This window comes from Pogona vitticeps, chromosome 1 (genome assembly GCF_051106095.1).
Source record: "Pogona vitticeps strain Pit_001003342236 chromosome 1, PviZW2.1, whole genome shotgun sequence".
Lineage (NCBI taxonomy): Eukaryota > Metazoa > Chordata > Lepidosauria > Squamata > Agamidae > Pogona > Pogona vitticeps.
Window position 1 is genome coordinate 50,126,798 of NC_135783.1, and position 26,529 is coordinate 50,153,326.

Consider the following 26,529-nt stretch of genomic DNA (forward strand, 5'->3'; position numbering starts at 1 on the left):
TGTAGGAGAAAGAATAAAAAGTTTAATTACTTACGGTTTTGGACAGATCAACAGCAAACAAACAACTGCCACCAACCCAGGAATGAGACTGAAAAAGAGAACTCAGCAGAGAGGTGTGAGCCATGCCACCACTACCTCTTTCCTTCATGTGGGAGGAAGAAGGAAGTTGCCCCTATCTTAAGTTGGAAGCTGCAGCTGAGGTAGATGTGGGGCGCTGTCATTGTCAGTGCCATGAGGAGCTGCTAGACATGTCATTGGGAAGGATGCTCTCTAGGGTTGCTGAAGTGGGAGCTAACTACCAGGGGCCATGTTGACGTGTTGGCCAGGCTGGTATTCCCACACAGAATCCAGAGTACTGCCACCAGCCAAGCCATGGATCAGGGCCAGTCACTCAAAGCCTGTGAGGAAGAAAGGACAAAAGATGGTGTGCCATCCCCTCCCATCCGAAAGCCTGAAAGAGATTCTGAAGAAACTTTGTATATGATAGACCTGAGGGCAGGAATAGAGGACTTAAATGTGCAGTCAAAGAAAAGCCTGGGAAAGGAGAGAAGGCTAGAGATGGTGGTTTTCATGGGACAAGAGGGATATAAAGAGGGAACGGCTATTGGAGGAGTGGCTGTGGAATGCTGGCAGGAGCAGAGGAAGAGAAGAGGGAAGAAGAAGGCTGGGAAGAGATTATCAAAGAAGGCCTGTGGACCAAGGAATGGGTACATTTGAGGTTCCCTTAGGAAGTGGCTGAGGCAGAGAGGTGGGAGAAAAAGGCACAAAAGCCACCTTATTGGGGTGAAACTGCAGAAAGAGAAAGGGGGAAAAAAAGAGTATTTTGAGAGTTAGGCCAGTAACCCCAAGGCTTGGAAATGTCTGTCTTCCCATGGGATTAACTGTGGGAGGAGGCAACTCCACCTGTCATTGCAAGGACCCGGGCAAGAGAGTGTGGGAACCTGGAATCAAATGGGTGTTCCATCTGTAAACATGAACTCAGAACAAAGAACCCCCATTCTATGGGGGCGACATGTTGTCCCCCTTTCCAAGTTATGTCAACCCTTCAGAAAAGGATGTTGAGACTTTGGGTAAAGGACTTTCCACTCCATGAGTGGACATCTTGAAAGAAAAGGCAGTTAACGTTGAGTTACCTCCTGTTACATTTTCATTGAATAAAAACGTTGGCTTGAAACTCAAGGGGAGCCTGACACCTTGATTGAGGGAACTGAATCTAAGGTGGGAGTGGTCTTTCCAGGACCTCACAGTAGCAGAGAGGTGGGGCTCTCATTGAAATCAATGACTGGTAGGACTGACTAGTTAGTGCTAGATGGAAAGGCAATCACCCCAGCCCAGGGGTTTCCAACCTTTTTCAAGTTGTGTCCCCTTTATAATAACCAAGTTACCTGTGGACCCCCCCCCCCACACACAAAATGTTTGCATAAAAAAGCATTTTCAATAGAGTCAAGTCATCCTCAGAGGCTGATAACAGAAGACCACAGCTCAGTTCTTGACCCAGTGCTCTTCAACTTTTTTATTAATGACCAGGATTGGGGGTGCAGGAAATGCTAATCAAATTTGTGGATTACACAAAATTGGGTGGAAGATCGAATACCCTGGATTACAGATCAAAATTCAAACTGATCTGGAGAACTAGGCTGAAAACAACAGAATGAAATTCAGCAGGGATAAATGCAAAGTACTGCATCTAGGACAAAGAAACCAAACACACAGTTACAAGGTGGGGGACACCTGGCTGAGCAATACTATAAGCAAGAAGAATCTTGGAATTGTAGATCACAAACTGAATATGAGCCAACAGTGTGATGTTGCTACAAAAAAGGCAAATGCTATTTTAGGTTGCATTAATAAAAGTATAACATACAAATACCGTGAGGTACTGGTTCCCCTCTATTTGGCACTGGTTAGGCCTCATCTTGAAGATTGTGTCCAGTTCTGGACAAACTTCAAGAAGGATGCTGACAAATTGGAACAAGTTCAGAGGAGGGCAACAAGGATGAACAGGGGGCTGGAAACCAAGTCATATGAGGAAAGACTGAAAGAATTGGGCATGTTTAGCCTTAAGAAAATAAGACTGAGGGGAGATAGGATAGCACTTTTCAAATACTTAAGGCTGTCATTCAGAGGAGGGGCAGGATCTGTTCTCGATCATCCCAGAGTGCAGGACATACAACAATGGGCTCAAGTTCCAGAAAGCTAGATATAAGTTGTATATCAGGAAAAACTTCCTGTTAGAGCAGTATGACAATGGAACCAATTACCTTGAGAAGTGATGAGTGCTCCAAGATTGGAGGTATTCAAGAAAAATTTAGACAATCACGTGTGGCAGATATCCTTTTATTTGTGTTCCTGCGCTGAGCAGGTGGTTGGACTCGATGGTCTTATAGAGACCTTCCAACTTCATTATTCTATGATTCTTTTCCCCCAAGGATCATGTTTCTCATGCAGACATGTGCATGATAACTTTAATATCCCATTCTGAAAGGTCAAGGAACTATTTAGCAAGGGCTACAACACATATAGGGTGGACAGGGCAGACAGAGTGAACAGACTAGATTTGGTAGACAGAGTGCCTGAAGAACTTTAGATAGAGGCTTGTAACATTGTACAGGAGGCAGCAACAAAAAGCATCCCAAAGAAAAGGAAATGCAAGAAAGCAAAGTGGCTGTCCAACGAGGCCTTATAAATGGCAGAGAAGAGAAGGGAAACAAAATGCAAGGGAGATAGGGAAAGTTACAGAAAACTGAGTGCAGACTTCCAAAGAATAGCAAGGAGAGACAAGAGGGCCTTCTTAAATGAACAATGCAAAGAAATAGAGGAAAATAATAGAAAAGCAAAAACCAGAGATCTGTTTAGGAAAATTGGAGATATTAAAGGAACATTTTGTGCAAAGATGGACATGATAAAGGACAAAAATGGGAGGGACCTAACAGAAGCAGAAGGCATTAAGAAGAGGTGGCAAGAATACACAGAGGAATTACACCAGAAATATTTAGATATCCCGGACAACCCAGATAGTGTGGTTGCTGACCTTGAGCCAGACATCCTGGAGAGTGAAGTCAAGTGGGCCTTAGAAAGCCTGGCTAACAACAAGGCCAGTGGAGGTGATGACATTCCAGTTGAACTATTTAAAATCTTAAAAGATGACACTGTTAAGGTGCTACATTCAATATGCTAGCAAGTTTGGAAAACTCAACAGTGACCAGAGACATGGAAAAGATCAGTCTACATCCCAATCCCAAAGAAGGGCAGTGCCAAAGAATGCGCCAACTACCGTACAATTGCACTCATTTCACACACTAACAAGGTTATGCTCAAAATCCTCCAAAGTAGGCTTCAGCAGTATGTGGACCAAGAACTCCCAGAAGTACAAGCTGGATTTCGAAGGGGCAGATGAACTAGAGACCAAATTGCTAACATGCGCTGAATTATGGAGAAAGCCAGAGAGTTCCAGAAAAACATTTACTTCTGCTTCATTGACTATGCAAAAGCCTTTGACTGTGTGGACCACAGCAAACTACAGCAAGTCCTTAAAGAAATGGGAGTGCCTGACCACCTTATCCATCTCCTGAGAAACCTATAAGTGGGACAGGAAGCAACAGTTAGAACTGGATATGGAACAACTGATTGTTTCAAAATTGGGAGAGGAGTACGACAAGGCTGTATATTGTCCCCCTGCTTATTTATCTTATATGCAGAATACATCATGCGGAAGGCTGGACTGGAGGAATTCCAAGCCGGAATTAAGATTGCCAGAAGAAATATCAACAAACTCCGATATGCAGATGATACCATTCTGATGGCAGAAAGTGAGGAGGATTTAAAGAACCTCTTAATGAGGGTGAAAGAGGAGAGCACAAAAAATGAGCTGAAGCACAACATCAAAAAACACTAAGATTATGGCCACTGGTCCCATCACCTCCTGGCAAATAGAAGGGGAAGATACGGAGGCAGTGACAGATTTTACTTTCTTGGGCTCCGTGATCATTGCAGATGGTGACAGCAGCCATTAAATTAAAAGACACCTGCTTCTTGGGAGGAAAGCGATGACAAACCTCAACAGCATCTTAAAAAGCGGAGACATCACCTTGCCAACAAAAGTCCACATAGTCAAAGCTATGGTTTTTCCTATAGTGATGTCTGGAAGTGAGCGCTGGACCATAAAGAAGGCTGACAGCCGAAGAATTGATGCTTTTGAATTGTGCTGCTGTAGGAGACTGTTGAGAGTCCCCTGGACTGCAAGGAGAACAAACCTATCCATTCTAAAGGAAATCAACCCTGAGTGCTCACTGGAAGGACAGATCCTGAAGCTGAGGCTCCAATACTTTGGCCATCTCATGAGAAGAGAAGACTCCCTGGAAAAGACACTGATGTCAGGAAAGTGTGAAGGCAAGAGGAGAAGGGGACAACAGAGAATGAGATGGTTGGACAGTGTCATCGAAGCTACCAACATGAATTTGACCCAACTTTGGGAGGCAGTTGAAGACAAGAGGGCCTGGTGTGCTCTGGTCCATGGGGTCACGAAGAGTCGGACATTACTTAATGACTAAACAACAATAACACATATAAGGCAACCCGTGACACCCCCACCCCAAAAAAACACTTCATGACTCCCTTGGGGGTCATGATCTCCAAAGCTGGCAGACACTATCTTAGCCCAAAAAACTCCCTCCAGTCAAGCGACAGTCAGTATGTGAGATTGCGAATAAAAACTCCAACAGATCAGTGTGAACAGAAGGATCTCTCAAGTGAGAGATAACCTTTTAATCATGAACCAGTGTCTGGATGTGTCCTGACATGTAAACATTTCTTTCTGTCCAAGCTATGTTACTCACTGAGTATTCTTCAGGGTAAACTATATGCAAGATTAAATACATTATATTTAGTTTGAAGGGTGCCAGGACTAATTCCTGATTTTTGCCTGTCCCTAACACATTAATCAATCAGCCAGAGACAGAGAGATCCAACAGATATTTGTTTATTTTCAGTTGAACGCAAGCAAATAGGCACAAACTTTACTCACAGAAAACATGAGAAGAAGCGCCGCCCCCCAAATACAAACGTACAGTATATGTTTTAATAAGATATGATATGAAAGAGGGGCTAAGGGGGTTGGGAGAATGAGGAGAAATGGAAGAGGTTTCTATAATTGGTACACATTCCTATATGTGGGGAGTAATTCATCCTGTCAGACACTCTGCTTCCCAAGGACAGACTTCTCATTTAGAAATACCTTAATTGTAAATTGGAAGAAACTCCAACGGACACCTCCTCCTCCCTTGTTCATTTTTGCCTGCCTAAGCAAAACATTCATATAGCAAAGCAAGTGACAGAAAGCAATATGTCTACGATTAGGCTAAGATATATTTTATACGCATTAACTGGACACCTTCAAGCTTAACATTCTTTTCTATTTTACTTTCTAAATATTGCTAAGGCCCTGGTTCAGACTGCAATTAATATGTGTGGCCAGACTTTAAAGGAAGCTGGAATCTTCTTGCCACTGGCCAGTTTCTTTTATAAAATCATATACACATTTATGTGTGCCTGGTGCAGGGACTAAAATAGAGGGGGACATAAAATGGTGCCAATTAAAATTTGTAAATATTATTTTATTAGACCCTACACTGAATTTTGTTTCAAAAATTAGCTTAGGATGGAGCTGGGTTATATTATTCATATATTGTAAGTGTGTTTCATAACATAGTATTTTATCTGAGGGGCTTTATACATATAGTAAATGTCAATAAAATCACATAATGGCTCTCAAACTTTTAGAACAGGATAAAACTAAATTTTAAATATTAATCTAAGAAATATGTAAAATACGTGTACAGGTAAATGTACATAAAATTGTTCTCTAAAAGATTAATCTTGCTGTTATGACTTGCACTGTGTTTTAAAAATATTTAAATTCCAGAGCAAATAAACATCCTGAATTTTTAAAGCCAAAAAGCTCATGTTACAAAGTTGCCCAAGAATATTAAATCAGGAAGTGTAGTATTCAGTGTAGCGTTGTTATTCTCTACAGAGGCACAGAACATTGCTAATCCATATACGTAGTTTCAGTCTGTGCACCCTTATAGGTTCTTTAGCTTGCTCCATCCTGCCATTTAAAAATTAAGCAATATTTGTTGGCAGAAGTGATGAAGCCATATATATATTTACAAATCCAGGCATACACTGGTGGTAACTTAGTGTGCAAGCTCCCGTAATTCAGCATTGCTTCCTTCTCTGAAAAAAACTTTATTGAGCAAGAAGTGGGTGGGGGAGAGTGAGGGAAACACCAGAATGTGCAATATTTTAGTCACACAGAACTACAATCTGTCCCTTTTAAAGGGGCTTGGGAGAAGAAAAGACAGCCAGCCAGAGGAAACCATGGCTAAGGAAAGGAGTAAACTTTTGGAGGAAATAAACAAGATTTTTGCTGACAATCAAGACAGCAAGAATGAAGAGCTGATGTTTACTTACAGAGGTGTCCTGTATCCGAGCCGCCTCTGCAGTGCCAAAACCTTTGAAGCTCTGGAAGGCATGGAGGCGAGGAAGGAGGACATGCTGGTAGCAACTTACCCAAAGTGTGGTGAGTCTCCCTCCCTTCTTTTGAAAATGATTTTAAAAGGGAAATGATTTTGATATTAGTTCAGAAGACGGAAACAGCTGTGGGGTTTGTTTGTGGTTTGGGTTTCAGTCTCCAGAACCCCTGAGCCTGTGGTCATGGCGGCTGAGGGATTCTGGGAAATGCCGTCCAAATTAATGTATCCAAACTCTGTATCTATTTGACTGGTTGTTGATTTGATGCAATATCTGTTCAGAGTCCATCCCCGACACTGCCATTCTCAATACCTTGAGAAAAACAGACAAACCCTGGAAAACCATCAACATGTGGGAGGGAGGCCAGGGCATCTGCCAAACAGTCCCTGTGGAGGAGGCGGTGGTATACTGGCCACAGTTGGCAGGGTTTGATTTTTTGGAGTAGGAGGGGCTATGATAACATCTACTATCTTTAGTCTTTTCATCACTCTCTTGGAAGTGGATGTTGATTTTTATAACAATCTTTCAATCTGTGAAAAGCTAACTGTGAAAGACTTTAGGAACAAGGTTCCTCATCTATCAGAAGCCATGAGGTCTGATTTAATATTTAATTTTATAATATTTTATTTTATAATAGGATGAAATTTGTATGCCTAAGAACAAAGTAGCAGGATTCCCCAGCCACTTTCACTGACCTTACATAGTTGTTTTGCTGTCCTCAGAATTTCTTTTTTTTTAATTACCAATTCCTTTCTGCCGTTTTCCAAAAGTTGCACCTGAAATTCTCAAAGGGAGGACATAAAACAAACAAGTAAACCAAAGTAAGAACATCATTTTTACCACTGCAATGCAGCTCAAAATTGAAAGCATGTGTTTACCCTATTTTTTCATTTTCAGATGGGATCTCTTCCAGATGCCTTTGAAGTTCCATTTAACCAATGTGTTAGGATTCTTGGTTATAGTTATACCAAGATATTTGAAGCCTTCATTATTGAAAGGGACTTGCAGCATTTGGAAAATTAGGATTTGTGTTTTGGTGATAGTATAAATATACATCGAAAGTTTAACTTGATCCTTCCCCAGACAATAAGTCAACTAAACTGGAGGGAGGTGTAAGACCCCAATCCTCACATCACTTTCTTGCATTAGAAACGCCTAAAGAAAGAATAATCTTCCAAGATGAATTCAGTCTCACTGAAGACTACAGCACATATTATATCAATTTGATGCTTTCCTTTCAAGCAATCCTGAGATCTATATTCTGATGAGATACTTAGAAGTCTTTGCAGTAGGTTAGAGCTGTTGTTGTTGTTATGCACCATCAAGTCACCCCCGACTCATGGAGAGCCCTATGACCGAGCAATCTTCAAAATGTTCTTTTCCCAACTGCCCTACTCAGCTCTTGTAAACCCAAGCCTGTGGCTTCCTTTAGGGAATCAGTGCCTCTCATATTCAGTCTTCCTGTTTCCCTGCTGCCTTCAACCTCCTCCAGCATTGTTGTCTTTTTCTAGAGAATCATAATGTGCCCAAAATAGGATCCTCACAGTTTCAACATTAGGGAGTACACTAGAATTCACCACCAGAGGCTTCTAAGAACCTTAGCAAACTTCAAGTCCAAAGATTTGTTAGGACAAACTATGGATGTTAAAGCAGTAGCAAACCAATATAACTAATACCATAATTTATTTTCCTGTCCTCTGCTACTCCTGTCCTCTGAAGATGCTGGCCACAGAGACTGGCAAAACGTTAGGAAGAATAACTTTCAGAACATGGCCAAAGAGCCTGAAAAACCCACAACAACCAATTAATTTTCCCTTTTATTTTAAAAACAGCTGATTGTTTCTGAATTTACATCAGCTTGGCTCTTTAATAAATGTGCTGTATAGGGCAGTGTGATTGCTTTTTGTTGTTGCTGCAATGTGCCATCAAGTGGCCACCGATTTATGGTGAGTCTATGAATGAATAATCTCCAAAATGTCCTGTCATTGGTACCCCTGCTCACTTTTTCTAGATTCAAGCCTGTGGCTTCCTTTAGGGAGTCAGTCCATCTTGTATTTGGTCTTCCTCTTTTCCTGCTGTCTTTGACCTTTCCCAGCTTTGTCTTTTCCAAAGAATCCTTCCTTCTCATGATGTACCCATAGTAGGGCAGCCTCAGTTTCAACATTTTTGTCTCCAGAGATAGTTCATGCTGGATTTGATCCTGGACCCACTTGTTTATCTCTCTGTCAGGCCAGGGTATCTGCAAAGCTCTCCTCCAGCACATTTCAAATGAATCCATTTTTTCCCCGGTCGGCTTTCTAAACCGTCCATTTTTCACACCCATATATGGTGATCAGAAATACAAGCGTGTGGAGGATCTTGGTTTTAGTCTCCATTGACACACCCTTACCCTTGACGATTTTTTCTAATTCCTTCATTGCTGACTTTCTGAGTCTCAGTCTTCTTCTGATTTTACCCTCTTGCTTTTTGAGAATTAGCTTCACCAATTAACTTCTAGCCTAATGGTTATGGGATGTTAAGTGAGCTCTGAAAGCAAGATTGTCTTCCTTGATTAAGTGAATAGTCTGGTTCTTGCATATCCAGAGGATTAAAAACATGAGTGGTGGGTGGCATGGCTTCTGAGGAATGGAGACAAGGTGACTTGCAGTGTGTCTTGCCTCACTGAACCAGAACTGCAGACATAGCAGTTTGTCACAAGGATTAAAGGGTGAGAGAAAGGGATTTCCGGAATAAGAGATTTTAAATTCCCAAAAAGGTATTTGTGTGTTTGGGGCCTAACGAATCAATTCTATTAATCTGGATATTGGAGTATTACTTTCTGGAGAACAGTCTGAGTTTGTGTTGCTTTCCCTCAAGCACACCTTTGACTGTTACTGTTTTTTTTTTTTAATTTTACGTTAGCTTCTGGAAGTACATCTGGAATAAACTCTTCTGCAGACAGTATATGGGGAGTCAGACTTACTTGGGGCACCCCAGTTATTGCCAGAAGTGGCAGCCCCAGGCTGGCAGGAAGTCAAGAAGGGACTAGAACATGGCATGTGGGAGGATGGGGGTAATCACAAGGGGATTCCTTCAGTGTGGGCTTCCTGTTGGCCCGAGGGGAAGGATTTCTCCCTGTCCACCTTCCATTGGCCAGTAGGAGAACTTGGGAGCAGGCTGACCAGAGGGCATCAGTTGGCTCTTACAGGTATTATGGGCCTCATTTACTTTGTCACAACTTCATTGGCAGTTTGGGACAATGGGGTTGGATTCAGATGGTATGAGGATGTGCATCTTCTCCACTGACTGTAGTGAACAGAAGTGGCCTCTTGCCTGCAGGCAGCTGATGTTCCTGAAATCCATATGGGACTCATTTACTTTTATGTTGCAATCCAAAAGTAAAAGAAGTGATACCTCTGCTTAGTGCACAGAAAAATCAAACATTAAACACAAGCCTTCGTGAATAAAATTCATTTCCTCAAACTCAGCTAGAAAAATTATGAATGAACATCCCAAGATGGTCCTGGCAGAGATGATTTGCCAGGCATGTTTCTTAAGGTGAGTTGAGAGTTGGTTTCAACCATTTGGGGGAAGGTTGCTGTTAAATGCCTCAAAATTGGTGACATTTACGTTGCAGGTACCAACTGGGCACTACAGATTTTAAATGACATCTTAGCTGCACACTATGAGGACTTTCAAATGCCACTGACTATCCCAATGCTAGAGTTTGGCGCTCCAGAAAAATTTCAGGTCAGCATGAACTCAATGTTTGTCTAGTAAATGGTCAGTATATCTACTGGTTCAGTTTACAATTTTTGTTGTTACTGTTCTCCCCTGCTCAGTTTCTTCTGATGTGTGACAACACTATCAATGAATGGCTTCCGAAACATCCTGTGCTTAACAACTCTGCTCAGCTCTTACAAACTCAAGGCTATGGCTTTCTTTATCGAATGCATCCATCTCACGTTTGGTCTTCCTCTTTTCCAGTTGCCTTCTACTTTTTCCAGCATACTGTCTTTTCCTGTGACTCTTTTCTTTAGCTGTGTTCAAAGTATCTGTTTCATCATTTATGCTTCTAGGGAGAGTTCTAACATGATTTGATCTAGGATAGACTTTTTTTGTCTTTCTGGTGGTCCACACTGTAAAGTTGTATTGTGTATCACCGTATTTGTATTGCTATACTAGTTTGTATAACATACTGCTAGATTCCTTGAACATTCACACCATAAAATAAACCCAAAGACTAATGTATGTAATATAGGAAAAGAGATCCAAGCAAGTATATTTTTTCAAGTCCTAGGAATTTCAGTAGAATTTACTTCCACACTGGCACCCTATTTGTGCATGAACAATACAAAGAGCTGCTATGTGCCCCAAAAAAAGAGTGTAACCATAGAGCTTTCTTTCAATTCAAGCAACTGGATCAATGCACAGAAAGTTACAGATAGGGGAGCTTCATGTAGGTAATAGTAACCCGTGGGTACCTCATAAAAATACATTTGTTAGCAATAGTGTCAATTATGATGGCTTTTTGTACATGCATGGTCTATAATTTAGCCCTTTTGAGGGCACATTATGCACCCTTGCATGATTCATTGTGTCCCTTGCATGCACTGTCGCTTTGAGAAAGGCTTCATGTGTGAGAGTTTCATAGCAGTGAGGAGGAACTGGATCCCAGCATTAAGCTATGAGAAGAGATGGGGGTATTAATATATGAATACAAATATCCCTGCACAGGTGGCATTACGAGGATCCAGCCCCTTGGGGCCGGATGGTCCACTCACTGTTCCACCGCGGACGGTGCGATTCTACCAATGGCGCCGCAGCACATGATCCGCTTGCCTCTCTTCAACCTTGCAACGAGGCTTGTCCTCCCACCTCCTGCCAGGAGTAGCAAGTGGATTGCACTGCAGAGCCATTTGTAGAATCGCACCATCTGCGTCTGCAGCGGATTGGTGGGTGGAATGTCCGGCCCCATGGGACTGGACCCTCGTTAACGTTACCTGTGCAGGGATATTCGTATTCTTATACGAATTCCCCCATCTCTAGCTATGAGCCTTCAGGGTTCTGGTGTCCATAATCAGTCCACCATCCTAGTTCTTTGGCCCTCCAAATGCACTTGATTAAAATAAGCCTAGATCATTGCGTTTGTCAGGCACATGTCTGACTTTGCACACATGTGATGCAAACTAACTCATCTGAGGGAAGTCATTGGTTGCAAACAATTTATAGAGCAGTAGTCTACATTTGACTTCATTTTCATTCCAGCAAATTAAAGACCAGCCTTCTCCACGGATTTTTTCAACTCATCTCCATTATGATAACATCCCCAAATCTTTTATTGAGAATAAGGTGAAGGTAAGTGGCTACCTTCTTTGCAACTGATATTGCTTGTCTTTAAGTAGTAAATACTAGACTGTCTAATAAGGTCTACTAAGGCATCTTTTGTTATCGGTAAACAAATGGTGGGTCTATGGTATCCTCTGTGTAACTCCATGCTGTCATTTCCTTTCCCTGGAAGTTCTGTCCCAGGTAAGGTGATTCTACTCCAGCCAGTTCTTTCACATTAGCCAAATCACAGGATATAGTGGATTTTCCTGCTTCCTTGCATTCTTCTTCTAATGTATTTCCAAACGTCAGCTGTAAATTTCCTTTTCAGACCCAAAGACGACAATATGGCTCCTGAATAGGAAATAAAACTGATCCCAAAGCCTCCCCAGTAGGAAATGTTGGGAAGAAACAAGTCTGCTCCAGTCAGATTCCTGCCTTTCTTTTCCCTTCCTCACCTTTCAGTAGGATATGGGGGGATACAGGTCTCACTGATCTTGATAAGACTAGCAGACTTAAAATTTCCACTGTAGTTTACAGTAATGTGTGAATTTTGGCATGTAAATAACTCATGTCACTGGATGGCAATAGCTGCTTCAAACCACAGTATTGAATACATCTCTTGCTATTATTCTAATAGATTCTGGTGATATTTCGAAATCCCAAAGATGCCGCTGTATCCTACTACCATTTTTACAACAAACATCCTTTGCTTCCAACTTCCAGCTCCTGGGATGACTTCTTTCAAAAATTCATGAGTGGTGAAGGTAGGTGAAATACTTTCCTCACCCCAATTTTCAAAGATCTGTTTTCTAATTCTGCTAAGCATGGGCCCTTCCCTAAAGTATCTGGCCCACATATTCAAATGAAAATAAACTAGTTTCAAATGAACAGGGATCTAATTTTCTCAGAAGAGATACAGTTGGCATTTCTTTATCTATGACTTGCAATACCTGGAGGTGACACAATTTTAATAATTGAAGCCTTGTGTCTTGTACAAAAAGTGAGCTGGAAGGAATATCATCACATTGATCACGAGCCAATGTCTGTTCTCAGTAGACAAATTATATCTGGCATATTTTGTAGTTTAGGGTACTCAATTCTTCCACACTCATATTCATAGAATCAGGACTACTGAAGCAATTCACATGTGATTAACATGACAGGATTTCAAACAAGGCTGTTGTTGAACTTTACCTCCCATCATTCCTTACTGTTAGTTATATTGGCTGGGGCTGATGGGAGTCACAGTCCTACATCTTAAATGCCACAACTTGCCAGTTGGTTTGAAGAGGTGAACAAACAAATGGCAATTTTACATAGTTACAGAAATGTTGCTTCAATTTCAAAATGCTCAATTAAGTGAATGCTAACTTATAGCCACCCCTTCCAGGGATTTCTACGTATTCAGAAGTGGTTTGCCATTTCCTTCTTCTGGAGAAGCCTTGGGACCATGCAGCTTGCCCATGGCGACACAGGCTGACTCTTTTCCCAAGAGGCACAGGAAGGAACACCCAACCCCTAGTGCAGCAGTTGACTAAGCTATCAGCAGTCAGCAATCAAAATATTGAATCATCAAACATCTAATGTTCTCTATCTCTATAATGACAAAACAGTAAGGTGTGTAGAGGCAAAAAAGCTATCAATCAGCACAAAATTTGGAAAGTTTATAGGTTGATTTTCTGTCATACAAAATCACGATGCCATTCTGATAATTTACATGTAATTTATCCAGAGCAAATTTAGCCATTTCCCCAACATCTAATCATCTTGGGTGGAATTCAGACTTAGCTATGCTTAGTGTGGATTTAATGACTAATTCATGATTAGGTAAAAGTAAAGGTTCCCCTTGTCATTTAGTCCAAGTGTGTCTGACTCTAGGGCGCAGTGCTTATCCCCGTTTCCCAGCTATAGAGCAAGCGTTTGTCCAAAGAGTTTCCGTGGTCACGTGGCCAGTGCGACAACACACGGAATGCTGTTACCTTCCCACCGTGGTGGTATCTTTATCTACATGCTTTCAAACTGCTAGGTTGGCAGGAGCTGGGACAAGTGACGGGAGCTCACTCCGTTGTGTGGATTTGATCTTACGACAGCTGGTCTTCTGACCCTGCAGCACAGAGGCTTCTGCTGTTTAATCCGCAGCACCACCATGAATTCATGACTAAATTAAGCCTGTATTTGATGTATTCTATTTGCCTTTGATTTCAGTTGGTTGGAAATCTTACTTTGACCATGCTCTTGTTTGGGACAAACATATGGATGAAGTCAATGTCAAGATCATGACATTTGAAGAGCTGAAAGAAGTAAGCATTTTCAGAAAAGGAGAGAGAGTTGATGTTACCACACTCATTTTTCTGATACTGTTAGAGAATGAATTTCCTGTCTATCATTAAAAAGCGATTTGAAGCGAGTTCTTACTTAGGCCTGTGAAAGGACATCACTTTTCCTGATCTCTGTCTCTGTTCTCCCTTTCTTCTAGGAAAGCATGTAGAACTAAATCTCTTTTTCCCAATATTTGCAATTCATGCTACTATGAAGTTAACGAAACTTTTCACTCCTGGTCTTCTGCCACACAGTGTCTGAAAATTAGATTGTTCCACAGTGTTTCTGACTGCTCCAGTATTTTGGCTTTAACATCATCTTAATTACTATCAACAGCAGCACTAGCATTGCTGGTGCACGGGGCAGACGAAAGGGCCGATCCTAAAATTTAGTATTCAAGACCTAAAAATGTGCATATGAGATCATGTGTTTGCAAAATCACTGATTTTTGAATTTCAGGAAGCAAATTAGCACCTACTGACAGCCATTTTAAATTGGTAACCAAAGAAGACTATGACTTATTGCACCTCTTTTTTATATATACCTGTACAGGGGTTCCTCAATTCCTTGTGATACTAAATGAATTAAGATGGGATTTTGAATACATATAAACTGAGCAGGAGTGGTGTGTGAAACTCTTATTTCATTTATTATCATTCTGAAGAGAGGTTTTAGTTCTGGATCCAGGTATCTATTTACTTGCAATCAGTAAAAAAAAATCCAGGGGAGTAATCTTTGATTCTCTGAAGTGAAACAGTGAAGAGTGAGGGGTACTTCAGCCCAACAAACTTTAGACAGTTACATTTGCCCCATCCTTGTCAAATACTTTCATATAGCTTCTTATTTTTCTATGAGATGCACATATTTAATGTTGACAAGTATACACATCCATGAATATATTGATTCAAATTCCTGACTTGTTCCATCCATGGGTCTCAGGAGAACTTGTAATATAAAAAGCCGCCAAATATACTAAATACATTTATGGAGTCATTATTAAAGTTTAAGTGTTATTATTTGCAGAATCTTCATGAAGGAGTCAAACAAATTGCTGATTTTTATGACTTTCCTCTGCCTGAAGAGAAGATCCAGTCTATTGCAGAAAAAGCTACCTTCCAAACAATGAAAAGTGAAGCCCCTCAAAAAATTGGTGCATTTGCTCCCGTCGTTTTCAGGAAAGGTACTATATTATTCAGAGAAACAATATCATTTTGACATAATAAAGTGAATACACTGCAACTTCGAAAACACAGGAGCCCTCTAGCGGAGGTATATATTGTTAGAAACACACTGTGATTGCAATATTTTTGACCCAACTGTAGTCTTCCTCACTTCATTACATACACAGAAAAACAAGTGTACAAGGGCAATGGTTGTTGTGGGTTTTTCGGGCTCTTTGGCCATGTTCTGAAGGTTTTTCTTCCTAACATTTCGCCAGTCTCTGTGGCTGGCATCTTCAGAGGACAGGAGTTAGAACTCTTTCTGTGTTCTGGTGTAAGTGTGTGGGATAGCTAAGTATATATGTAATTATCCCGGTGGTGAAAGCCTTTGAGAATGCAGAGGAAATCCTTTAAAAGGCTCTTGAAGGCCTCTTTCCTTCTGTTGCTACAATTAGAATAGAAAACTCTCTTGGCCCTGGGAGATCTTACACCATTCATGTTTTAATTATACAATAATTTGATTTTAAGTTTACCCATATTACAGGCCAAGTGAGGCACATGCCTTCTAGCCAACCATTAAGTTTTAACTAGTTGTCATGTGTACTAAGTGAAACATACAATGAAATGTATCAACATAAGTCATGCAGAATTGATACATCTAGTGCAATGTCTACTCAGAGGTTCCACTGAGTATAGTGGAACTTAAACTCTGATAAATGATACATATTTTTATAATTTAAGTACTCCGTTATATATTTCTGAACATGCCACCAAATTAAATTCCAAGCCTAAACTTCCCTTTGTATTTTCTATGTCTTAGAGAACTGACAAAATTAGCACAGTTTAAGAACTCTATTCTACATCTTTCTGTGTTTGATTGTTTCTCAATTTGGAATTTTTTAAAACCATGTATCATTTTAGCTTATGTAAAAGATTCAAGGCAGGAAAGTCGATTTCAGAATCAAACAGGTTTATACTATACAGAAAGTATAATTGGTTGACATCCAGAGGCTGGAATTCTGTTGCTTAGCATAATAAATTGCATTAGAGTAGGCCCATTGAATGAATCAGTAGGGATTTGGGGAGTCAACTCCTTTGTAATTTCCAGGGTTTCAAATAGGCCTACTCTAGTTGTCTTACCTTACTGACTTTACTATAGTAACAACTAAAGGAAGCCCATTATAATAAGAACTACCCGTGTCACTCGCGCGACCCAGGAAATGAGGCTGAGGAGCCTAATGCCGAGGGAGGCCCGGAAGGAGAAGACAAGAAATCGGGCCTTCTCGGCGGTGGCTCCTCGCCTCTGGAACAACCTACCTCCTGAGATTCGCGCGGCTCCCTCGGTGGGCATTTTCAAGAACCAATTAAAAACATGGATGTTTAGGCAGGCCTTCCCATCAGATAATTCCTGACACCCCCTTTTCCCTTTTCTTTTACCTCTCCTTTAGTTATTTTGTTTAGTATTCCCGTTATGAAAAATTGTTTTTATATGTATATTCATTGTATGATTTTTTTTATGTTGTTAGTAGCCTAGAGTGGTCCTGATACGACCAGATAGGCGGGATATAAATAAAAAAAAAATAAAAAAAAATAATGAAATTACCATTTTTACACACACACACACACACACACACACACAGAGAGAGAGAGAGAGAGAGAGAGAGAGAGAGAGAGAGAGAAATTTTTCCTCCTCTCCACTGCAAAATAAGAAGTTTTGTTTTTGTTTTGGTCTGTCTCAGGAAAGTTGCGCATCGGAGAGATTGATTTTTGCATGCAAAATAAACATCTATAACAAGCACATCCTTGGACTATACAGAAACAGAAAGCACAGAATGGACTGTTTGTGTCTATCAGACAAATCAGTTTGTCCTTTCAGACCTGCTGGGCATTTTTATTTAACTTCATAAGCTCAGGCAGTGGCAAAAATCTCTTGACATTCTTATCATTGGTGCAACTTTCGGTTCCTTGCTTTGTTCACACACAGGCTGTGTTTTGTTTCAGGGAGGAGCTTAGAATCTATCTGAGTCACCTCTGGCTTTCCCAGACCACCGGCTCACTCAGCTGCTCCCATAGAGACATGTCCAGGCAAAAGACCTTGAGAAAATGCTATTTATTTTCCTTAACACTTTAGGCATCTGGGGACCCAAGGTGGACTACTGCTCTAGTGGAACCTGTACACACACTGACAACTGCTCTAGTGTAATCTGCGCGTGCGCACACACGCACACACGTTTTGTGCCCTAATGTTTCCATCTCTAATACAAAACTCCTAACACTTATATTCTTATTACGTCTTTACTTAAGTACCTAATTAATTATGTGGGAACGTGGTATGCTATACTACTTCCCCACCTAAAAGCTCCACTGGCCGCCAATGAACTTCCAAGCAGAATTCATGGTGTTGGTTCTTGCCTATAAAGCTCTAAAGGGCTTCCGCTCAACATACCTCAAGCAGCACACCTCCCTTTCTCAGCCTCGTTGAGTGTTAAGATAATCAGTACCAACATTTCTCTTGGTCCAAGCAGAGAGGCTGGCCCCATCCTTGCGGTCCTTCTGCAAGCAGGCGAAGACCATTCTCTCCCTGCCCGAATGGGGATTTTAAATAAAAATTTTTCCCTTTGAATGCGTTTTGGTGTTGCTTATGATATTTGTATGAAATTTCTTAGATCATTTTTTAGTATTTGTATGCTTCATGTTGTTAGTTTTAAATAATGTATTTTCATGATGTAAGCTGCCTAGGATCCTTTTAAGGAAAAAGGTAGGGTAAAAATATTTCAAATACACAAATAACCCAAAGTGTCATGGAATGTAGTGTTCAGAATCCCATCCACTGGGGCTTTAAGCCCAATGGCATGAATCTCACAGGTGAGCCAGAATAGTCAGTTGACTAAATGGGCGGGGTATAAATTCAATAAATGCAATAAATAAATATGAGCCGCCAGCAGTTAAGAAGTTGAAGCTTGTATTTCTCTTCATGTCCCACAACATGATAGACACAAGCACTGACTTCTTAACTAGTGGCAATTTTCCCCAGAGATTTATGCTGCTGCATTTGAAACTGGTGGGCTATGCAGTGTGATCAGGGTTTACTTCTGAAAAGAGTTGTAGAACTGAACTGTAAAGTGTTAATAGAATATGTTAGTAATAACATTCCAAAATAACACACTGAATAGTTGAGTCTCTCTATAGGGAGACACAAATACAGTAATATATTTTTCATTGTTTCTGTCCAGGTGTAGTGGGTGACTGGAAGACTTTGTTCACTGAAGCTCAGAGCCAAGAAATGGATGCAAAATTTGAAGAGTGTTTAGCAGGAACAAAATTGGGTACAAAGTTAAAGTATGATAAATATTGCAAGTTTTAAATCTGTAGTCACAGACCTTCAGATACAAGTTTTCTAAATAAAAAAAACATTTTTCAGAGGAACAGGCATTTGTATACAAAAAAATTAATAAACATATTAAATGTTTTTACCTTAAAGTTCATCTTCTCTAATTCTTAACATTCTATGGAAAGAGTTTCCAAGAATAACTGTATGTTATGTGAAATAATTCACAACATATTGTCTTATTCTATTACTTCCCACTTGGGCCCAAACTATCTCAAGGATTGCATCTGTCTTTATGAACATGCTTGAGTGTTATGGAGATGGGGGTATTCATATACAAATATCCTTCCTCAAGTGCAGATAATGAGGGTCCGCCCCCCTGGGCCAGACTGACCACTCACAACTCCACCGCTTCTGCGGACTCTGGACTCCCTTCCTATCGCTCCGGAACTCTTTACCCTGGCAGAGAGGCTCATCATCCTGCCTTCTGCCAGGACTGGCTAATCTACCGTGAGCTCCAGAGCGATAGGGAGGGAGTGTGGAGCCGCAGCAGCCGTGGAATCGAGGGTGGTCTGTCTGGTCCCAGGGGGCCAGAGCCCTCCTTATCTGCACCTGTGGGGGATATTTGTATATGAATATGAATAACCCCATCTCTAGTTACGAACATCAGGGGAGGCTTTTCTCTCAGTCCTGCCAGCTTCACAGGTGTGCTTGGTGAGTTGCCATTATTCATAAAAACACCTTTGAGGTTGTCAGGCCCTCTGCTTTGATAATCCCAGGCCTGGAGGCCCTCCACATGTCGGTGGGAGATAGGGATCGATTTGGGATGGTGCTGGCTTACCCACAGCCCAGTACTCTCCTTTCCAAAGCTGACAGGCTTAGTCTCGGCAGTGGCATTGAGGTCCCCCAGGGTTCATCAGAAAGGCAGCTATGTGTGATGAACCAAAATAGGAGGAGGCTAGAGAGCATTTGGAGATGGGACCCAATGGAAGCTAATTTAATAATCAATAAATCGTAGCTAAAGTGATGTCCATAAGATGATCTTACTTCGCATCCCACAAAGCTTGTGACCATCAAGATGAACTTTTTTGTATTCTGCACGATTTATCCGGGATTGCTCACAAGGACAGGCCTCCCAGTAGCATCTCTTGTCACCAATCTGCAGCCTTTTTAAAAAATAAAGTGGAGATGATCCGCCAGGACCTGGAGTCCTCCTCTTTATCAGTAGATCGAGCCAAGACGTCCACTGCTCTGCCTTGCCCAGAGAATCTGACACAGTTTCAGTCGGTGACATCACTTGAGGTTCACAGGGTGCTTGAAAGCTGTAGAGCCACCACTTCTTCACTAGATCCTTGCCCAGCGTGGCTGCTGAAAGCGGCCAATCCTATAAAAACAGAATGGGCTACTGTCATCATTAATGGATCTCCCTAAAGGCAAAGTGTCCCTTGCCCTCAAGGAGAAAATCATTAGACTGATCCCCCAAAAGCCCAACTTGGCAGCAGATTATATAAAGACTATAGACCCATTGCTAATGTCTCTTTTATGAGCAAGCTGGTGGAGCGAGTGGTGGTCAATCAGCTTCAGGCACTTCTCAGCTGATCCATTCCAGTCTGGGTTTAGGCCGCGTCATAGCATGGAGACGGCATTGGTTGCCCTGCAAGATGACCTTTTGAGGGAGACTGACGAGGCAAAATGTCCTTGCTGGTCCTCCTCAACCTATCCTTTTGATTCCTGACTCTGGGCAGAGCACAGCTGACAAATAAAGCTAAAGGCAGACCCAGAGAGCTTGCGAACAGGAGAGCAAAAAGGGAGTTTGCCGCAGGAGAGATAGGAAGGAGACCCAGGAGACAAAGACAGAGAGGTAAGTGGATTTCTCTGTAGAGTAACACCAAGAAAAGGCCTGAAGTAACTCCTAGGAACTGCCCAGATAGAAACACCACATACTCTACTTAAAGAGCCATGTGCTTAGTAGAACAGGAAGGAGTGTGCCCTTAACAATATCTGTGGTCCGCACTGCCTATTTCCATCTAAGGTGAATTGCTCAGCTGCATCCCTACCTTGACACTGGGTCCCTCACCATGCTGGCTCATGAACTGGCAGCCTTGAGATTAGACTACTGCAGTGCTCTCTACGTGGGGCTGCCCTTGGTGCTATTATGGAGACTCCAGAGGGTCCAGAGCTCAGCCGCCAGATTGCTAAGTGGGGTGAGGAGATGTCAGCATATTTCCCCCACCTTGGCCACCCTGCACTGGCTACCTGTTCGTTTCTGTGCCAGCTTCAAGGTAATGGTGTTAACATGCAAAGCCCTAAATGGTTTGGGACCTTGTTATCAGTCAGAACACCTCGCTCCGACTAGATCAGCCTGTTCAATAAGATCTTCCCAGGCTCGGCTGTTGAGGGTTCTGACCCCGAGAGGGGCTTAGAAATCAGTGACTAGAAACCAGGCCTTCTCGGTGGTAGCCCCACAATTGTGGAATACTCTCCCACCTGAAATTCGCCTGGCACCTCACTGGGAACTTTCAAGAAATAATTAAAAGCATTCCTTTTCAGACAGGCCTTCCCGGACTCTATCTTGATTCAACTTACTGTTCAACCCCAGCATCTTTTTCCTTTTTTATATTAATGTTCACTGATATTATTTTTACTTGTTTAATTTTGTATTAATGTATACTTTGTCCTGTTATTGTATTATCTTGTTTTATACCCTGTTTTATTATGTCATGTAAACCACCCAGAGTGGCCTGGGTTGCCAGATGGACGGTATATAAATCAAATAAATAAATGGGATAGCAGCCTTCTCTGGTGCTGCTCCTAGACTTTGGAACTCCCTCCCACAGGAGTATAGGCTAGCCCCATCTTTGCTGTCATTCCACAAGTCAGTCCTTTCTGTTCAGGAAAGCTTTCCTCAAGGATTGCATCAAATAGCTAGAAGACCCCCTACCCGACCATAATCAGCTCTATCTAGCCTGATCCAGCCCGCTCCCGTTGAGCCCAGGTGGACAAGCCCGAAGACAGGCCAAATACATACCTAAGCATGAGTTTTGGCCATATTTTCGTCGTTTTTCTTCTTAAACTTTCTTGGCGAAGTTCTGAATGATTTTGCAAAAACTGTTTACAAATCTAGCCCTGGGAAGGTGGTATACACTTGCACACCTTTTAGTGACGTGTTGATTGGCTGGATTTGTTTTTCCTTACGCCCAACATGGTTCGCTGTGACTGACCAAAAAGAAAGAAAAGGGGAAAAAAAAGACGGTGGAGGAGAAACACCGGTAATACAAATAAGCACTGGAATGGCAATGCCAATTAAAACCGCTGGAAGCGGGGACGTGTCCCCCACCCAAGAGCCAAATATAGTGATCCAAAGCGCAAGGCGCCACCCACCCCATGGCCGCCATTAACGGAGGCACCCCCACCGCCCCCGAGCGGCGCAACCGCGCTTCCTTCGCCGGACGGCCTTTCGGTTTCGATTCTTGGCGGGTCTCGGTTTCGCCGCGGAAAGAGGGGAACCTGCCAGCTGGGCGGGGAACGGCGGGGAAGAGAGCGTCGAAAACGAAAGCTGGGCTTCTCGGAGACGGCGAGCAGAAGAAGCCCGCTCGGTGCGCTCCGCCGGAGAAAAAGGCACCTTCCTGGCCCAGGCTTGCTTTAAGGCTGGAAAGGTGAGTATTCAAAGGCTGGGGAGGCGGCGGAAGTACATTGAGGTCTGCGGGGGGGGGGGACCCCAAAGTCAGCGAACGGCAGGGAGAAAGGCGTTTAGCCCGGACATGTAACTTGAGTTATATTGGTTCTAGTGGGACCAGGACCGGCCAAAGATATTTTGCTGCCTGAGGCAAGGCAGCCAAGGGCCCGTCCCGTTTTTAGGTGCCGAGTTGTTGGAATGAGGATCGCGGACGTTCCCACCACGTCTGATCCCTTATTGTTGAGCCCTGCTGCCGCCGAGGCAAGAATGGCCCCCGTTGTCCCACAAGGGAGGGGGGTAAACCCCCCCCCCCCAGATCCACTGTGTGGCCAGCACCTCTGTTTGGACCAAGCCATTCCCACCTCTGTGCACCGTTCCTGTGAAACGCCTTTGGTTTCCCCTTGTTTAAAGTGTATGACTCTTAAAGGCAAGCACGGTGAGGTTTGCTCTGTTTATAAAATTCGAAATGTTTTTTTACTGACCGCAGAATGAAGAAACTGATTTGAATGGGTCCTGCCCTTTTTTTTCCAGAAACTGAGTTGAATTTATTGTGGTCAGAGATCAGCACCAAACAGGAGAGTAGAAAACGCCACCGAACAGCAACATACAGTAGACAGTATTATGCCAAACCCTGCATCCACGTAGTGTGTAATATTTGCATAGGAGGAAAAACCACTGTGTTAAAAGTGGCAGAAAAAGTGGCGTTTTTTGCTCTGCTGCTGGGGGAACCTACTTTTTCAAGCCAGAATTATTTGAATGTGCTTTTCCCTCATGCAGCTAGTTGTGATATGTTCTGCTAAAGATGGGATATGTGTTTGTAGGTGGTGTTTCACTAATTACAGTATAGGCACTTGGGATGTGTTGCTTAGGCCTGGTGAAATACACCTCACATTCTTTCCTCTTCCCAATCATCTTCTGATTTTTTAAACATTTTTTTAAAATCTTATGTATACAGTGGGGTCTTGACTTGCGAACTTAATCCGTGTTGGAAGGTGGTTCGCAAGTCAAAAAGTTCGCAGGTCAAAATCTGCATTCCCATAGGAATGCTTGAAAACCATTGTAATCCGTATCTGCTCTGTACCGTCCATAGAAAGTAATGGGAAGCTGCTGTTCCGCCTTCTGCCACTAGAGGGGGATATTTTGTTTCTTTTTTTTTCTTAGGTAATCCCAGGAAGGCGAAACAGGCAGCCCAGCCAATTCCTCTGAGCTCCAGGGGGAATGGGCCGGGTGGAGATGGGAGCAGCAGCAGCACACGGTGCCCGGCCATCAAGGCTCCCCGCGGCGCTCCCTCCCCGCCTGGCCTCCGTTTACAGCCCCAGCCCAGGAAGGTGGAACAGGCAGCCGGCCCCCGCGTCGCTCCCTCCCTCCCTCCCCGCCCGGCCTCCGTTTACAGCCCCAGCCGGCTTCCCTTCATTCAGGCAGCCATCGTCCACCCAACCGCGCCGCACTCACCCTCCTCGCTCTCCTCCCCAGCCCCTCGCTCACCCAACCTCGCCCTCCTCGCTCTCCTCCCCTGTTTCCATCACCCGCTGCCCGCGCCCGCCTAGTTCCCCAGCGCGGAGCCCTCCCAGCGACAGTGCCACTCCGCAACTCGCTCCCGCCCTCCTGCGCGGGCTCACCAGGGTGCTCGGAGGCTCCTCCGCTGTCCTCGCCGCTGCCTTTTGCCACCGCCGCCGGAGCTCAGCTCAGCGGGGCCCACCCAGGACAGGCAGAGGCCCCGGCCGGGCTGGAATTCTGGCGGCCGGAAAGCCCCGAGGTGCCCCAATCCCAAAGCAGGAGCAGCAACGCCGCCTCTCGCTGCGCCGCCGCCACCAGGCTCCAGGTGCTTTCCCGCTTTTTAAAAAAAACTTTTGGGTTCGTACCTCAATTCTCCATCCGTAAGTCAAAATGGATTTTTGCGGACGGAGAAGTACATAACTCAAAAAGTTCGTACCTCGGGCCGTTCGTAACTCAAGACCCCACTGTATGAGATGCATGCTAGATCACTCTATCATCTTATCTCTGCCTCCTTATTATTGGATAATAATACAAGCTGTTATGTTGTTTTTAAATGTTGCTGCCCAGAGTAGTACCTCAGCACTAGGTGGGCAGGGTACAAATGTAATGAATTAAATAAATAAATAAATAAATAAAAAGTATTATTTTCACACTTTACACCCCATAAAAGGATTGTCAGAGGCAGGACCAGAGGAAGGAAAGAAGGAGGGTGGCTGCGGGCTTGAAGGTGACTTGCATCTTGTTCAGTATGAATGTCAAAGTCCTGGATCGATCTGCAGTCCTTGTCTGAGCACTGACTACAATTTCAAGTGTAATCCAGGCTGCGAATCAAATCACAGCAAAGCTGAATCATTCCTGAAGGTATGCTGGCGGTTTACAACAATTCAAGCATTTAAATACAACAATTCATTTGGTCATTTGAGCATTTACAGGCCTTTCTTGACACATCTTCTGAGACATGCGCCTCACTATGTCTCATAGTGGGATCAGCCCTACTGCTGGTAGGACATACTAAGGACAAGTTGAATCTTGCTTCCATTCCAGTTGAAAAGGGGAGATGGTTCCAGAGATCCCTGTGATGACATACTTGATGGGGTGTCTTAAGAGAATCTCCCCTGCATCCTTTTTGTGGAGGAGAAGGATTATGGAGCCAAGCACCATCACCAATCACCTTGGGTAGCCTGCAATTCTTTCCAGGGACTCTTCTTGCTAGGGAAATGCAAGATTGCCTCTGTGTCACTGCAAGTGCTATTGAAGCAGTGTCCTCCCTTTGGGGAATAGTGTTCCACTGTCAGGCTTGCTTTCAGTCCTCTGGGAAAAGGAGATAGTGGTGAAAGCCATTGTCTGCTACCACAGAAACAGCAGGATGAAGACAAAGGAAAGTCTTTTTCTTAGGTGTCTTTCTTATGGTGCTCCGAACGTTTTCTTTTGTAATACGTAAGTGAGAAATGTTATCAAGAACGCAATGTTTCTTATCAGAGTTCCTTTCATTTTATAGGACACACCAAGATGGCAGAGAACTTTGCTGCTCCACGTGTCTGCATGGCAAAAATTAATGAATATTGTCAGAAAAGACGTTTAAAATTGGAGTACAGAGAAATTGATATATCAGGCCCTGCTCATGATCGAGTGTAAGTTGCTAAAGAATGCCAGGAGTAAGATGTGAGGAGATTTCCTCTCCTGCAAAATTGATGCGGTGTCTAAAGAGCAAACAGGGCAGGATGTTGTATTTATTTATTTATTTATTTATTTATTTATTTAGTTAGTTAGTTAGTTAGTTAGTTAGTTAGTTAGTTAGTTAGTTAGTTAGTTAGTTGATTTATTTATTTATTTATTTATTTGATTTATATGCCACCCACTCTACCCAAAGGTCTCTGGGCGGCTTACAACAATTAAAATTCAATACAATAAAATATAAAATGATTAAACTACAATTAAAATATGATTAAAATACAATTAAAATTGCCATCATCAAGACCCACAGTTGATGTTATTTCAATTAAAAGCCTTCTGGAACAGGAAAGTTTTGACCTGGCGCCGAAATATCATCAGCGTCGGCGCCAGATGAATTTCAGTCGGGAGGGCATTCCATAGTCTGGGGGCAGCTGCCAAGAAGGCCCTTTGTCTACAAGCCATCCCAGTTGCCAGTGACTTAGTCTTGACAGGAAAGTTGCAGGCCTTTCCCCAGATCTGTCCACTCTCCCTTTTCACGTGCTCTGTTTATGAAACTTCTTTTCCTGGCTGTCATAGCCTCTCGCTCCATCTGGATTTGCTCAAGCTAGGAATCAAGCATCCAGTAGGGCCCAGCCTTTGTTTCCAAGCTTGCTTCTGCCTATTCTGCACACAAATCTTAACTCTCAGATTGGAGAGGGGAGCAATACTGTGTTTTCAGTATTTTATTATCTGTTTTTTTTCTGCTCCTGAAGTCAGTTCCTGGGTCAGAGAAAGCCAAGAATACAAGGGCATCACTTCTCTCTTCTTTGTTTTTTTTAAAAAATCTCATAGCATTTGAAATGTGATTTTGGAGGAGACCTTTGTGATTACCATGAGCCATCAAAAAGATTCAGTGGTCGATCAATTCAAGCCTCAAGACATGCAAAAATGACTAAATGGAGGCTATGTACTTTGGATATATCATAAGAAAAGAAGACTCACTGGCAATAAGGCTTAGGAAAAGTGAGATGCAAGAAGAAGAGAGGAAGACCAAA

The 26,529-nt window shown here is 42.8% G+C and overlaps 2 protein-coding genes across 4 annotated transcripts in view; both read left to right on the forward strand.

The window, feature by feature from the left end:
* The first annotated feature begins 3,214 nt into the window (after nucleotides 1–3,214).
* LOC110083921 (sulfotransferase 6B1) lies at nucleotides 3,215–18,800 on the forward strand. The gene is made up of 7 exons (XM_020802824.3): nucleotides 3,215–6,580; nucleotides 10,148–10,260; nucleotides 11,779–11,868; nucleotides 12,479–12,605; nucleotides 14,047–14,141; nucleotides 15,184–15,340; nucleotides 18,554–18,800. The coding sequence occupies exons 1-7, from the start codon at nucleotides 6,292–6,294 to the stop codon at nucleotides 18,682–18,684; spliced, it is 1,002 nt and encodes a 333-aa protein (XP_020658483.3). The 5' UTR covers nucleotides 3,215–6,291; the 3' UTR covers nucleotides 18,685–18,800.
* A 3,392-nt stretch (nucleotides 18,801–22,192) lies between these two features.
* EIF2AK2 (eukaryotic translation initiation factor 2 alpha kinase 2) overlaps nucleotides 22,193–26,529 on the forward strand; it is a 36,096-nt gene continuing 31,759 nt past the window's right edge. For all 3 annotated transcript variants that reach the window (XM_020802822.3, XM_072992517.2, XM_072992514.2), the window contains exons 1-3: nucleotides 22,193–22,304; nucleotides 24,492–24,682; nucleotides 25,320–25,452. In XM_020802822.3, the coding sequence (XP_020658481.3) occupies nucleotides 25,331–25,452 (122 nt within the window). In that variant the 5' untranslated portion in view covers nucleotides 22,193–22,304; nucleotides 24,492–24,682; nucleotides 25,320–25,330. The remainder of the gene's footprint in view (nucleotides 22,305–24,491; nucleotides 24,683–25,319; nucleotides 25,453–26,529) is intronic.